Raw genomic sequence first — 15,843 nt, 5'->3', positions numbered from 1 at the left:
TTAACGACTTTCGACAGTCATTATAAATGCCTCTGTTTTAAACCTAAATTCTGTGTTTGAGTCTGAGGTTACCCATAAGCAAGAGGGGACTAGGAAGGTGGGGGTGAGAGTAACATGAGCAGTTTTAATTTCATACTGAGCCAAAAAAGGATTTAGTTTTTAATTTATTGTTACTTGAGAAGCAGGAAAAATCAGGTCTCCGAAGCACTGGTTTGCTCCCTAAATGCCACAATGGTCCAAGTGGGGCCAGGACAAATTCAGGAACCAGAAACTCATTCCTATCACTAGGGACTCAGCGACCTGAGCTGTCACTTGTTGCCTCCCAGGAGCTGCATTAGTGGGAAGCTAGAATAAGGAACTCGAGCAGGGCATTGTGCGTACGTACTCCGTTGGGAATGTGGACATCTTAACCAGACTCATAACTAGTAGGTGAAATGCCAGTTCCTACTTAAAAATTTTTTGTTGTTGTTGTTGAAAGAGAGAAATGTTATTGGTAACATTGTGAAATTCAGTTTTAGAAGCCTTTATCATACTTATTCCAAGTCTTGTCATGGCATGGGGACTCCATTGAAATACATTTTTTTTTACAAAGTCCACAAAATCCCCAAATAAGCATTGAAAAAGTGTTTAACTTTTTCCAGTAACCAATACATAAATAAATGGATATGTTCTGGAATTTTTGGATCCAGAAGAAATGTGATTGTAGATTTGATTTAAAAAATCAGGATGGGGTGATTTACATTATCCGAAGTTTAATGTGCTAGTTTTTCTGTTAGATTTAATGACAATCCTAGAAATTTATCTTCTTTGATAGTGGCGTTCCTAAGAATAGTTCATCTTAAAGTGCTTTGTAACACTAGAGATCTCAAAGGTGTATTTTGGGGTTTTGTTTTGTATTATTTTGTTTCGTTTTAAAACCAGTATAACAATAGATGTGGACGTGCAGGGACAGAAGTCATACATGGTTGAGTGAGTGCATACACTCAGCTTTCCAGCCCTTTTAAGTAGCCCTTTATCCACAAGAATTGTAGTTTTTGACACTTGAAATTTTTAATCTTTGGGGATTATGATTTTGGGAGTTTTAGCTTTAGAGATTTTTAGTCTTAAGGGATCTTTAGAGATTTTGATTTTGGGAGTTTCAACTTTGAAGATCATAGCATTCAAGGTATTTCTCAGGATTATGATTGGCATTGTTAATACATATCTCTAATATGAAAATGACACTTCGCCTGTATGGTCTTGCTCTTCCCAACTTGTTACTCCAATGAAAAAAGGATAAAGCTAGCACAAGAATTCCTATGGAGGAGCATCTTACAAGATAATCAGCAATGCTTCTTAGGGTGAAGAGGAACCTGAGGATACCCAAGAGCTAATTCCAGTACCTCTTAGATGGATACAGATTGAAAAGATGAGTTAAAATCAGGGAACCTAAAGAAGATAGGGATATTAGTTAACGATATTGGTAACATTAGGGATTATTTAGGTATGCCTGCGTGCATGCTGCATAAGAAATCTGTACTATCAAGATTTTCACTATACAACCAAAACTGTTACACACAATGAAAAGATTTAAAAAGCAAAATGGAATGTGGTGTATTGGGTAAAGGAAGAGTGAAAGGTAGACCCAGCATCCCAGATGGGTGCTGGTTCAGGTCTTAGCTGCTCTACTTCCAACCCAGCTCCCTGCTAATATGCCTGGGTAAGCAATGAAAGATGGCCTAAGTACTTTGGACAGTGCACCCATATCAGAGACCCAGATCAAGCTCCTAGATATTGGGTTTGGCCCATTCCTGCCCAGGCTGTTGTGGACACGTTGGAGACTGAAGCCACAAATGAAATATTCTCTCTCCCTGTTAATGTTTCTGTCTCTCTCTCTGTAATTTTACCTTCCAATTAATTAAAAAAAAATAAACCACATGCAGTGTGACAAAATATAAGCTGGAATTCTGTCTCTAGGGATAATACTGTTTTCAGCGAACATTTTAATCCTTTTTCTGGGCTCATATGAGAATGTATGGGTCTAAATTTAACTGAAAAGATCTTAAACTGTATCTGCTGTTTGGCAGATGACTCTAATAAAATATGATAAACATGTATGAGCACACATGTGTTATTTTTTAAGTGGCTTCATGTTAGATTAATGTATCTTAATTTATTGAACCAATCCTCATGGAGCAAACATTGTCTCATCAACTTTTCATTATGCCACAAAGAAATGTCTTTGTGATACCATGATTAAAAATGCATTAGTCTTGGGATCTTATTCTGTGATTAAACCTGAGAGGCCTACATCTGTTTATTGGAGTGCTAGTTTAACTCCTGGCTACTCTGTTTCAGATCAAGCTCTTTGCCACCGTCCCTAGGAAGCAAGTAATGGCTCCAGTGCCTGGGTTCCTGCCACCTGCTTGGGAAACACAGCTGGAATTCCTGGCTTCTGTCTTCCCTCTGGCTCCGTCCTGGCTGTAGTGAAATTCAGGCAGTGAAAGGCAAAGTTGCAGAGAAAAAAATACGTATCTTTCATCTGCTTGTTCACTTTCTTAGATGACGACAGCAGCCAGGTTTGGGCCAGATCAAAGCCAGGAGCCACAAAATTCATCCTTGTCTCTCCTACATGTGTGGCCGAAAAGGAATGTGGGCCATATTCCACTGCCTTCCCAGGCACCTTGGCAGGAAACTGGACTAGAAGTAGAGCATCTGGGACATGAACTCTGGTGTTTCGGCAACAGATGCAGATGAGTAAGCAGCAGCTTAACCACTATGCCGCAGTGCCAGTCCCTTGCTTCAGGTTTGTTGAGCCTCTTGAACCTATGGCTATATGATTGTTGCAGATAGAAAAAAAAAAATGGCTCCTTAAACATGCCCATGAACAGTTCCTAAAACCTATGAATGTCTGCCAAGATGGTATATGATACCAAGGTTGTGAGTCAGCTGAGCTTGAGATAAAAAAAAAAATTAGGGGCTCCATTTAATCACAAGGATTGATTAAGTGGAATAACAAGCAGAAAAATTTATCAGAGTGATGTAATACGAGCTTATAAAAGCTGGGAAAGGCAGGGAAATTGATGTTCCTGTGCAGCACAGAGAAAGTACTCCACCTTTCAAACACTGATTGTAGCCCAGTATGACCAGTGTAAGATTTTTGGCTTTCAGGACCATAACATGAGACCCTTGGTGTTAGAAGCACTCATTTTGTGGTGAGTTTGTTACAGCAGCTATGGAGAACTGTTAGAGGGGCTTCCAATAGTTCTGGGAAATTCTTCAAGTATTCTCTTCAAACACCCTTACCCCACTCATGCTCTGTATTTTCTTGACCTCTTATTAGTATGTTCTGTCTTCTTACTTTAGTGACTTCTTAAATTGATTGATTTCTGCTTGTATTGATACGTGCATCTGCATATGAATTTTCTGCTCTGTTCTTGCCTCTTCCAGAGATGATTCTAAGCAGACTTATCTTAGGTACAGGACTTAGTAGTGAAAGAGTGATTATATGAGTGTGGATGGGATGCTCTACTCTGAGAAATTCCCATCAAGAGTGAGTCAGAGGTTTGCCCCAAGAGAGAGGGAAGCAGGGAGAAGCCTAAATAACACCCACAGCTGTGGTCTGTGGTGAAAGGAGAGCCCACCCCATTCTCAGCCTCTTCTGTGAGGTCACGCTTTCACATGAGTGAAACTGTCTGGGTATTTAATGGTACCTCCATGGGAAATTTAATATCCAGTTATCCTGGCATCTCCCAGATAAGACACAGGGATATCTTAGGAAGGTGTCATCTCTGACTCGTGGATTAAGACATACATGGTGTGAGGATTCTGCCTCACTGAGACTAAGCTGGAGCCTGGCCTATTAATATTAAATCACTGGGTCTGGTGCAATGGCTCAGTGGCTAAGTCTTGACCTTGCAAGCACCAGAATCCCATATGGGTGCCAGTTTGTATCTTGTCTACTCCACTTCCCTTCTAGTTCCATACTTACAGCCCAAAAAAGCAGTAGAGGATGGTTCAAAGCCTTTGGACCCTTGTGGGAGACTCAGAAGAAGTTTCTGCTTTGGAGCTGCTTAGCTCTGTCCATTGTTGCCATTTGGGGGGTGAACCAGCAGACAGATCTTTCGGTCTGTCCTCTCCATAAATGTAATCGGTCTTTCCAATAAAAAAATAAATCTTAAAAAAAAATCGTATCACCTCCTCAAATAAAATAGTTATGCCTGTATATTAAGGATTATTTGTGAAATATAATTATGTCCCCTGCTACAGAATTTTAAAGGAAAATTGTATTTCTGTTTATATTCATGTATTTTAGAATCTGCAAATTTTTCAGTTTTAGAGATTTTTTAGATCCAAATTTATAATTTTCTTTATGGTAAGCTACTGGAAGAGCTTTATCAATTCTCTTGTTTAAATGCTGGCAACTCAGGGTTTTTTTGTTTTGTTTTGTTTTGTTTTGCTTTGTTTTTCGTGGCCAACTGAAAATTCTCCCAGGGTGGCTGGCATGATCCGTGAGCATTTTATGGTGGTTGTCAAGTACCTCATTGCATGTATGAAGAAGTAAAGTTTGATGACTGTGTAGGAAAATTGCTATCTTCATTGTAGTCTTACATTACAAATGGCTCACATATAAGTCTCAAGCTTATTTTTGTGAAAGGAAGAAATTTTTCTCAGATAATTTTGAAGCATACTTTTAAAAGTTGTGTATTTATAATTTTGCCTTTGCATTAAGAGAGTTAGTAGCATAGAATAGCTTTGCCTACATGGATCACATGGTGGCATCATTTTACCCAAGAGGCTTTTGTGTTTTCGTCACCCATGCATTGGCTATTCATTGGCGTGTTTTTCTACTCCATGGTGCTATAATTTTGTTGTTGTTGTTGTTCTAATTCATACTGGTTGTGGGCCTTATTTTGTGGCTTCTCATTTAAGGGAAGGTCTAATGATGGAGTAGTAGAGACTGCCATGTCCAGATGTGGGGATACAATGCAGTATGAATCCCTGCTTCCAAATAAAAAATGGACTTCCAGTTAAACTGTTGGACATATCTAGGCAATGAGATGCTGGACTATCTGACATTGTCTGTACCAGCAATGCTGGGGCACACTTAAATAACAGACTAATGGAATTATAACTCCTTATGAAGGACTATACTGTTGTAATAACATGGGGAAAATCAATTGGGGAATAATAATGGGGGGGTTGTTTGGAATCTCACACTCTATGGAGTTGTACCATAAAATTCAAAAATTCAAAATAAAATAAGAAAATAGCTATAGCCTAACAAATAGAATTTTTCTGAAAAACATTACCATATAGTGCTCTTTATTTGAAAGAGAAAGAAAAAGAGATTGACCTTTTACATAGTAGCCTACTCCCTTCATGCTTAGAATAACTGGAACTGAGCCAAGCTCAAGGCAGGATCCCAGATCTCCGTGTGAGCCTTCCAGGTGAGTCAGAAGGACATGGGGATTTAAGCCATCACCTGCACATTAGCAGGAAGCTGGAATGGAATCAGGGCTCAGACTTGCACACAGGCACTCTGCTAGGGGTGTAAAATGAGAATCCCAAACCATGTCTCACCTGTTGTGCACAACAGCTGTGTTCCCCCAGTTTTCTTTTGGGGTTGCTTTAAAAATGGCAATTCGTTAGTAGAAATGAAAATGATATTAGATTTTAAAGTAATATGACTGTTTAGCAATATCTTTAAATTTCTTAAGGAGTTTTTTTTTTTTTTTTTTGGTAAGTGTCATGCTTCTTTCTAAACACGATAATGTTCTGAGGTTATAAACATGCTTTTTCTTTTTTTTTTTTTCCTCAACTATCACTATCCTGAATTACTGTATCTGTTAGGGTGATGTCCAAATGGAAGTAGGGTGAAGGCATTTATCTTTTAATCCATGAAAAAAGTTAACTCCTAACAACCTGACATTTAACAGAAACATATCTGTACTTTGGAATTAGTCATTCATCTTTATTTCACAGTCTCTTTATCACCACAAAACGGTAACATAGCAAGTGTTTTACATCATGTACTACGAAAGAGATTTTATGGCAGTAGCTGTATGAGGCTTGATTTTAACCCAACATGTTCAACTTTTCCCCATTGAACATAAAATTTTTTTTAAAAAATCAAGCTTTCCACCATAGCACCCATAATACTGTGATGGGCTTATTAAAAGATAGTCCCATTTCAAACTTTCATGTCATCTGCAAAAAGTTGATTATCCCACCTGCATTCCACCTCATTTTTTAAGCAGTGAGGACTATTGGATCTAGATTTTAAGGTTTATTTTCCTGTATTTTTTTTTTAATTTTTGACGATGTTTATGTATTTGATCAGAGTGGGAATGAGAATTAGGGGAAAGTGGGTGACACCATTGTTTCTAAATTCTCCTTTTCTTCTTGTTTCTGGGGGAAGTGGGAGCACTAGGGGAGAAGACGCACCCAGCTTGCCAGCCACCCCAGTACCCAGGGATGGGAAATGGCCACCCATTGTCATCCTAGGGTCCCCAATGTGGAGCATGTGCTGAGGATTCTGCTCACGTGGTTTCAGTAGTTCTGAAATGTTGGTCTTGCCAATCCAAGGATGAGGAAATCCTTCCAAGTTGCCTTCTGACCAAAGTCCACCCCAGAGTCTCTATTCACCCATATATTTGCTGTCAATGGTAGGCTGGGGTAGTTGACCAATTTGTTCTGCTGTCCTTTCTCTGCTATGCTACCAGATGTCCTCTGCAGTCCCCAATGGACTGTCATATCCTCCATGTGTACCTGGGCATGCTGTCCACTGCTTTGTCTAAGCCACTGAGGAGGCCTGATTCTGACACATACATTCCACGGTCAAACCACAGATCTTGTGATTCTTGCTATGGTTGGCGTTCTGGGTCCAGTGGTTCAGCTGGGGGAGGGGGGGTGGGCGGGGCGGTGGGAGGGAATCCCCAATGAAACCTCGTGTGAAGTGATCCTAGACCTGACTCTTGTGTGTGCTTACCAGTACTGAGTCCAGCTCAATCTGTCACCCACATTAGCCTACACACACTAGTAGTTGTAATTGCTGGGTCAATTCTCTCTCCAGCCCCATTTGTTACATAAACCAAAGGATACTATAGCCCAGCCCAGCCATGCCCACCAAACACTCAGTGCACACATACACCAGCGGGACCTTCAGCCTAGTCAGAGTGACCCCCAATATCCTCCCCTGGGCCTGCCTCCAGCACTGGTTCCTGTGCTTGCCAGTATGTGCGGTAGAACTGGCCTGTCCCACACCCCATTCAGCTCTCATACAATCAGTGGGTGTTACAACCTAGCTCAACCCAAGTAAAACCACTATGTAACCCACACTTATGCCAGCAGATACAAATCTACCCAGGCCCACTCCCAGCATTGATTTTCCATCAGAGAGGTGCCCTCCTGGGCCCACTCCCAGTTCTGGATCTTGCATTTTCCAGCTGGTTCTACAGTCTAGCTTGACAGTACTTGCCCCCATTGCCAGCACTTGCCAGCTGATGCTGCAGCAAAGCACAACCAGCCTGTACCCACTCTGGCTGATGCGTGCACCAGTGGACATGGTCAGTTAGCCCAGCCTGGCTCTTCCCCCAACCCAGTTCACATGCAGGCCAACAGGTGCTGTAACTATGCCCGGCCTGGTCTGCCCCTGGTTCTAGTATTCATGAAGGGAGCAGTGCCCCAGCAGGAGGGCCCCCTTCAGCACCCCCTACTGGGTTTGTACCACACTCCAACCCTGGGTTTTTTCTATTTTTACTGAACCTTTTTTTTTTTGAAATTTTATTTTCTTTTTAATATTTTTTAAATGGATGCATACCCACATGGGCCTCTGATTAAGGTGGGGAGGGTCAGGTATGGAGGAAGATGGGTGGGACAAATGTTGCATTTTTTTCCTCATATGTCCACAGGAGAGGAGGGGGATGGAGGCTGCTCCTTTCAATCAGACTACTTCAGCAGCCGGGGATGGGGAGAAGGTCATTTGATGATGTCTTAAAGACCCTAGTGTGGGGAAGAGTGTTTCAGTGGTGTTACTTAAGTGGTTTTGATAGTTCTGAGAAGTAGCTTTTATCGCACCTGGGTTGAGAAATTCTTCCCAAGGCCTATTGATTGACAGGTCTACCTTAGTGCATAGCTTGGCCAGGAACATTGTCCAACCTGTTCTGCTTTCTCTGATGAGGAAATTGATGTCCTCTGCTGGCGTAGAAGAGCTGGCTCTCATGTTCCCCATGTGCATGTGGGTGTGCTATCCACTCCACAGACATCAGCAACTGAAGAGGCCCTGTCCCAGTACATGCATTCCAAGGTCAGACCACACATAACGTGATTTTCCCTGTGGCCAAGGTCTGAGTTCAGTGGTCTAGTTGGGCATTCCCCAAGAAACCTCAACTGTGGTGACCTCTGACTTGACTCTTGTGTGAACAAGCTAGTGCAGGGTCAGGTTCAGTCCATCACCTAAAGCAGCCAGTGCACATACTGATGGATGCAGCTCCATGGTCAATTCTGCCCCAACCCCATATGTCACATGAACCAGTGGGTGCTGTGGCCCAGTCCAGCCCAGCCAACCTTCCACAGACTCAGTCCTCATGTATACTAGTGGGTGCTGCAACCTAGTCATGCAGACTCCCAGTAGCCTCCACAAGACCTGCCCCCAGCCCAGTTTTTGCACATACCAGCCTCTCCTACTGCTGCCTAGCCTGGACCATCCCACATTCCATCCATCTTTCCTGCATATCCATGGAGTTGTGACGGCTTAGCTCAACCTGACCTGCCCCAACACTGGACCCTCATGTACATCAATGGGTGCCATTATTTTGTCCAGCGTGTCCCATTCCCAGCCCTGGTTCTTGTGCTCACCAGCAGTAGGTACAGCCTAGCACAGGAGTGCCCACAGTTTTCATGCCAGGCATGCTCTCAGCCCCAGATCTTGTACCTGCCAGAGGATACTGTGGTCCAACCCAACATGACTCACACCCAACCCCAGCACTTGCCAGCTGGTGCTACAGCTTAGCCTGGCTGATGCACACATATTGTGGCAACCTCTTTTGCCAGCAAGTGTGGCCGGCTAACACAGTCTAGCCCACCTCCAGTCACAGCTCTTTAGCTCACCTGTGGAAGCAGTGGCACAGCAGGGAAATCCTGGAGGTTCCTCTACCAGGACAACTCCTAGCCCTGAATTTCACACATACCAGTAGGTGCTGTGGCCCAGTCTGAGATGGCTTGTCCTCAGTCTCAACATTCATCAGCAGGAGCAATAACCTGGCCCAGCCTGGCCCGCTGCAGTCCAGCTCTCACCAGTGGGTGCAGCCTAGCCCAGCCTGGCTCCACTCCCAACCCTAGCCCCAGCCCTTATGTGAACTGGCCAAGTCCAACTTGGCTTGGCCTGCACGCTATCCTGGCTCTCCCTCATGCCAGTGTGTGCTGTGGAATAGCCCTGACTGGCCCACCTTCACACTTGACTCACTTTATGCCAATAGGTTCTATAGCCTGGTTTGGCCTGCTTATAGCCCAAGTTCACCAGTAGGAGCTATGCCTAGCAGGAAGGGGAGTTCCCCAACTTTCCTTGCCAGGCTCGCTCCCAGCAGTGGATCTCCCTTGTGCCAGTAGGTGTTGTCAAGAGTGACATGACTGGCCTCCAGTCCTGGCACTCACCAGTGGGTACTATGGTCTAGCCTAACTGACCCACATCTGTTCTGGCTCTTGTGAACACCAGCAGGCCCACCCCCAAACCCAGCCCACACACACGACAGTGGGTGCTGTACCCTTGCCCAACCTGGTTCTCCCACTGACTCTGCTCTTGCTTTCCAGTGAGAGCTGCAGCCCAACAGGGGAGTCCACAGTTTCCCTATTAGTCCTGTTCCCAGCCTTGGATCTTTCATTTGCTGGCAGGTTTTTTTTTTTATATAGATTTATTTTATTTTTATTACAAAGTCAGATATACCGAGAGGAGAAGAAGTGGAGCTGCCGGGATTAGAACCAGCGGCCATATGGGATCAAGGCGAGGACCTTATCCACTAGGCCACGCTGCCGAGCCCCAACTGGCAGGTGTTTTAATAGTGGGTGTACAACCTGTCCACAGCCTCAGCTCTTGCTGGCAAGTGTTTCAGACTAGCCCAACTGGGCATAGCCCACACCATGTCTTGGATCTCATGTATACCAGTGAGTGTTATGGCCTGACCCAGTCTGGCCTGTCTCCAGACATGACCCACAAAAATTCTGAGGAATGCTGCAGACTTGCCTAGCCTGAGCCACCCCCAGCTCTATCTCTGTGCTCCCCATTGAGAGTTGTGGCTTTGTAGAGGCTTTTCCCAAGTACCAAAGTAGACCTGCAGCCAGCCCTGCATCCAGTGCATGCTGTCAGGTGCAGCAGTACTGCTTGACATGTTGTGGCCTCAGTCCTTGCTTTTGCATGGGTGTGCAGGTACTACAGCCTGGCACAGCCTGGACTCCTCACAGCCCCAGATCTCATGAGTGTTAGGTGGATTTCTGTCAGGTGAGTTCCATTGTCTAGCCTTGCTTGGTCTATCACCACCACCCAGCTTTCCACACAAACTGACAGGTGTTGCAGTCCCACAGAGGAAACCCCACAAGTCCCCTACAAAATCTGCACCCCACATCTGGTTCTCTTGTGTTCTGGTGGGTGCTGTGGCCCAGCACGACTTGGCCCACCACCTGTTCTGACAATTGCAGGCATTACCCCTCAGCCCCAACTTCTGTGTGTGTCATCAGGCAGCAGGAGATGCTATCTAGCTCAGCCAATGTCTCTCATGTGGGTGGTTGCCTTGCCTGATCCAGACATGTCCTCCTGTTTCCCTCCTCTAAACCACTCTGTCTCAGCACCTTCATCTACTTGCCAGTGCTGCTGCCCAGTCTGTAGAAGACCCCAGAAGTCATTCCTTCCCTAGCAAACATGCCACCAGCCACTCCCACTCCAACAGGAACACAGACCCTCTTCCCTAGGCAATCTGCAGTATTCCCAACCTGGGGCCTGAGGTGGCATGTCCCAGCCCATTGTTCCTCTCCTTTCCCACATTTCTTTAAAAAAAAAAAAAAAAAAAGAATAAGCAACTATGCTGGCATATTGACATAATTAACACAAATTTGCATTACCTAGGTCCAGAATGCCTGCCAGTTGTTTCCTGTTTTTCCACCCAGCAGTGTTACACTTGCCTAGGTACAAGGCAACCTAGGCAAAGAATGATGTTACTTACAACCACCAAAGTGACTCATAGGAGCTTTCCAGTGGAAATCAAATGTCCATATGAAGCAGCATTTATTTTGTTAGGCAATAGTGATATGTCTTTTATTGGTTGGACTCTGATAAGCACCTGACAACGAATAGTACTTTACCCAAAGGGACACGTATCATGAATCACAGCATCTAGTCACAGACATTACATATCTATGCAACTGTGGACCTCAAAATACAAAGGCAGTTCTCACAGCATTGGATATGATGCAGAAGAACTCTTTGGTTTAAATAGTTACGTAGGTAAAGTGTAAGTGACTATAACTTCATATCCCTGTGTACTTAATATGGAAATTGTGGGAAAACTTGCAAGTCTATTCAAATGGAAAGCAATAAAGTATTTTCATATTGCCTTACCTTTGTAACTCCTATTTTAGAAAAAAAGCGTTTTTCAACAAAACTTACTTTCTCAGAATGACTTTTTGTGTTTAACCTCAAGAAAAAATTAGTATTTAACTAAAATTATGTGCCCAACCACATAATTCATTTTTGTTAGATACTTTAGCCTTAAGTTACATACAGATTCAATAAAAAATGAAGCTATAATCTCAATTGAAGAACAAATAATTTTAATCTTTTAGTTTATATAAAAATACGTAATTCAAGAGGAAATATATTTTGGAGATTTTTATGCTTTGTATTTCACTTTCTGGCCTAATGGCTAAAGTCTACTCTGGTTGTCTAGAAGACTTAAGTTCAAATTTAGTGTTCTAGAAAAGAATCATGATATTGAGCACTGACTTTTAACATAATATTGAATTGGTGATAGGATTTCACAGTTTAAAATTGAATCCTAAAACTTGGAGTAATCTTTTAAATAATAGTGTGTAGCTAGTACAGCCCATTCAAGGATGACCATACAAGATGTTGAAATTCAGTTTAGTTTAGCTGAATTTGAGAATCCTCACTGCTGTCTCAGATAAAGTGGTACAAGGTGAAGATAGGCAGTTAATGTGACAGGCATGATAATTATACTGAGCAGAGATTTGTCCCTATCACTTCTCTTGGAATGTCCCTTCACTAATCTGTGTTGATAGGAGGTTAGAATGTTTGGTTTTGTTCCCAAAAGTAACTTTCTTGATTTTTCTATTTAAGTGAAAAAAAATTTTTGTTAAAGACTGCGATCTGTAGTCCACCTATGTTTAATCATTAATAGCGAGCCCTGTAGTAAGCTTTGGTCCTGATTTTGGAGTTTGGAATCTGACCTTTCCCCAAAGATAAACATGATTGTTGCAGGATGTGGGGAGGATCACTCCCTCACTGGCTGCCTTGGGAAGAGGCTACTTCTCAGTAACTCCCACCAGCAACTGGATGCAGTAGCTGCTGGCTGCTCAATATGATTCTTCTTGCTGTGCTTTTTCTCTGCTTCATTTCCTCATATTCAGCTTCTGTTAAAGGTAAGTTTGTGTTGCTTTTGCTTAACTTTTTCAGTCTTTGGAGATGTGTGTGTGTGTGTATTGAAAGAGTTCCTAACTAAACCATCTCTAAAACCCCTTGTAACTTTGAAATATTTGTGATAGCAAGACTGCGGTGAAACCAAATTCAAATTCCTCCATACATTAGAAAACAGAGGATCCTTTGAGTTTCAGTCCCTGGGACCAGTGTTTCTTCAATTTTGCCTTTATGATCTAGTTTTTAAAAGAAGGGAAAGATGCCAGCTATTGTTACCTGCTGTGGTTGTCACAGAGAATACAGCTCCTTCATTTGAATTGTAAAAGAGATTATATTTTAAAAAAAAAAGCCAGTTCTTAAATTTTATTCTGGTTGCTTAGCAGTGTGACTTCAAGAAGAATTAGACTCAATGGAAAAGGCTTTTTATTTTCCAAAGAATTATGAATGAAGTGATAAAGCATGTATTTATTTCCATTAACATTCAAAAGTGATAGAATAGTTGTAGTTAGTGAACTAAAAAAAGCAAAACTACAAGCTGCAGATTTAAGAAATAAGATTTTGGGAAAAAGTGTTGCTAGTTAGAACTTCTGTTTTTAAGATGAAATTGATTTTAAAGCACACACATAAAAAGCATGAACTAAGGACACATGAGAAATGATTTCAGAAAATTGTATGAGATTTATTTTTATCGAGTCTTATTTTAAGATGAATTGAGTTGTAAATTTTGGTTTTTGAAATGTTGCACTGTGTAAAAGAATCACATTTTAGAGTTTCTTAAAAAGACTGTTAAAAATGAATTGACCTAATACATAGCATAATACTAGGGTCCAGTTTTTTAAAAAGTGTATTGTAATTCATTGATATGAAATGACTCACTTAGAATAATATTTAAATCATATATAAATTTATATAAATAAAATTAAATAGATTTTCATCAGTTTCTAAAATATGCAGAACTTAAAGATACACACTTGTCTTGGATAAAAAAAGTAAAGGTTTGTAAATCACATCAGACTAAAACTATTAAGGGTTTATTATTTTATTATTTGTACAATTACTGATGAGTACTTGAATTATTAGTGATTTAAATAATTTAATATCAGATCTTATTCCATTATTATTTTAAGTAAAATAATAGAGCAGTTATTATAATTAGTGTAGACTTCTCTTTCCCCCTTTCTGTAAATTAGAAAAGTTGACATTTTGATGTTTCGAAATATATTTATAACGGATTTTAAAGTGCTCATGCACACACACACACACATCAATGGCCCTTGGGGGGACATGTGATTTAGAAGGTGACAGCCACAGTTTTTTGTGTGTAATTTCAGTAATTTTTTTAACTTGAAGTGTATGCAATTTACAGGCTGCCTTTCAGAAGATTACAAAATTATCTTCTTTTTGCCAAGGTCACTGAGGAAAGATAGGGTAATGTGTACACGTTGACAGGGTCTCCTTCCAAAGTCCTTAAAGGAGCCTGGCAAGTGAGGGGCCCCCTGAAGTTAAGCTTTATTAGCTTCAGAGTTCAATTACTTGTGATAAGTAGTATAAATATGAAGTACAGTCCTCAAGTCTTACTCTCCAGATGGTATGATTGTTTGTATTACAATAGCAGGATTCAGTTATAAGTTCTTTGCCTTCTAATGATTGACTTGTAATGCGTCTACCTTATATTCAAGTTATTCTTAATCTTGGTTGGGTTCCCTTGCATCATCTCAAGATTCATCTCTAACTTAAGCTACCAATGTGACTGTCTAGTAACTCTTCAGATCTGAGTGGATGTTGAGGGCAGGTTGAAATGGAAACAGATTAGAGGGGAATTTGGTTCAGGAGAAAAGAATCTATATGGCTTGCTGAGTGTGAACTTTCTGAAAACTGAAGTTTTCCGTGCTTTTTCAATTAGACTGTAATGTTAGGTCTATTCTTCAAGTTGTCTTTAAATACCACTTTTACTTCCCATTTAAGTTTGTCACGTGTAAGCCTGAATGACTTCTTATTTCCAGTCTGTCTCTTATTCCCTTGTCCTACCCTTATTTATCAATCCGCTTGCATTAATGCATTAACCATCTTCCTTTTTTCTCTTTTTTTTAGCCCTTGATTTTGCTCTTTCTTCTGACCTGATAATTTTCTCTCCTTATAATTTTCTAGTTTCTTCAACTTCATTTCCCATTACTTAATCATTACGGGATAACTCTTCAAATCTCCCCACTTAATTTACCTCTGCTTTATCTTCTTGCTCAACCCAGTAAGTGCTGCTGTATCTATGCTTGATACATGGGTATTTTAACAAATTTCTTAAAAAGATGAAACTGAGAGGTTCATGTCTCTTAGGTCACTATTCACCAGAAGGGGCAAGCTGAAAAGGTATAGAATTCCTTTTGGAATTATTTTCTCTTTTTATTATACCTAATATCATTTCCAAAAAGATCCATTGTGTATACTCCGAACAACAAACGCCTTTTAAGGGAGATTGTCTATAATATAAACAGGTCATGCTCCAGTGCCCAGTGTTGTCAAATAACAGAAACGAAGTATTTACCATCCAACGAGAAATCCCAGGGATGGTGTTTAGTACCATCTATTCATTTGAGCCACTTGGTGCTTTCTAAGCATAAGGCAGAGAAGTGGGCATTCTAGACTGTTCAGAGGGCTGGAAAAAGCCTTCGGTAGACCAAGACCCATTCTTTCCTATGCTTTATTACCTCCAACTAATGATCAACAGCTCATCTGTAGTGTGTCTCTTTTCATATTCTGTCGACTGATAAAGTAAATATGAGAAAGATATGAACATCATACTTTTAGAAGCCTTGGGAGTGAAGAAAAACTACCTTTCTTTGGAATTTTCACCTATTTTTATCAGAACTTCTGGCAGTCCCCCAAATTTGGATTTCAGCAAATTTAGACATCGACTCTTGCATCTACTCTGCTGGTTGAACCTGGAGTCATTTTCTATCAGCTGTCATAAAATGCTTACCTTTCAGAATTCCTATGAGAATCAGATAAGACAACATGTGTCTCCTATATAACCTGTGTGGAATATCGTGGGTGTCATAAATCAATGGCTTCCACAACTAAAATACCTTTGCTGGCTAGAAATCTAGTGTTTGAATCAACTGCAGAGTCCCAGCTAAAATACAGAAGATGGCACAGCTGGTCTGGTGCAGTGATTAAGATGCCTCTTAGAACACCCACACCACATACCAGAGTGCCTAGATACAAAT

At 41.3% G+C, this 15,843-nt stretch overlaps 1 protein-coding gene across 4 annotated transcripts in view; it reads left to right on the top strand.

The window, feature by feature from the left end:
- Positions 1-15,843, top strand: part of MTTP (microsomal triglyceride transfer protein) — a 71,395-nt gene that overhangs the window by 2,649 nt on the left and 52,903 nt on the right. Inside the window, exon 1 of one of the 4 annotated variants that reach the window (XM_058667007.1) lies at positions 12,466-12,627. The exons of the other annotated variants lie outside the window; for them this stretch is intronic. Within the exon in view, the coding sequence (XP_058522990.1) occupies positions 12,567-12,627 (61 nt within the window). The 5' untranslated portion in view covers positions 12,466-12,566. Of the gene's footprint in view, positions 1-12,465; positions 12,628-15,843 lie in introns of those variants that run through there. 4 annotated transcript variants of the gene reach the window in all.

This window comes from Ochotona princeps, chromosome 7 (assembly GCF_030435755.1).
Source record: "Ochotona princeps isolate mOchPri1 chromosome 7, mOchPri1.hap1, whole genome shotgun sequence".
NCBI classification, from domain to species: domain Eukaryota; kingdom Metazoa; phylum Chordata; class Mammalia; order Lagomorpha; family Ochotonidae; genus Ochotona; species Ochotona princeps.
Note: the sequence above shows the minus strand (reverse complement) of the source record. Positions and strands in the feature narration are given on the sequence as shown.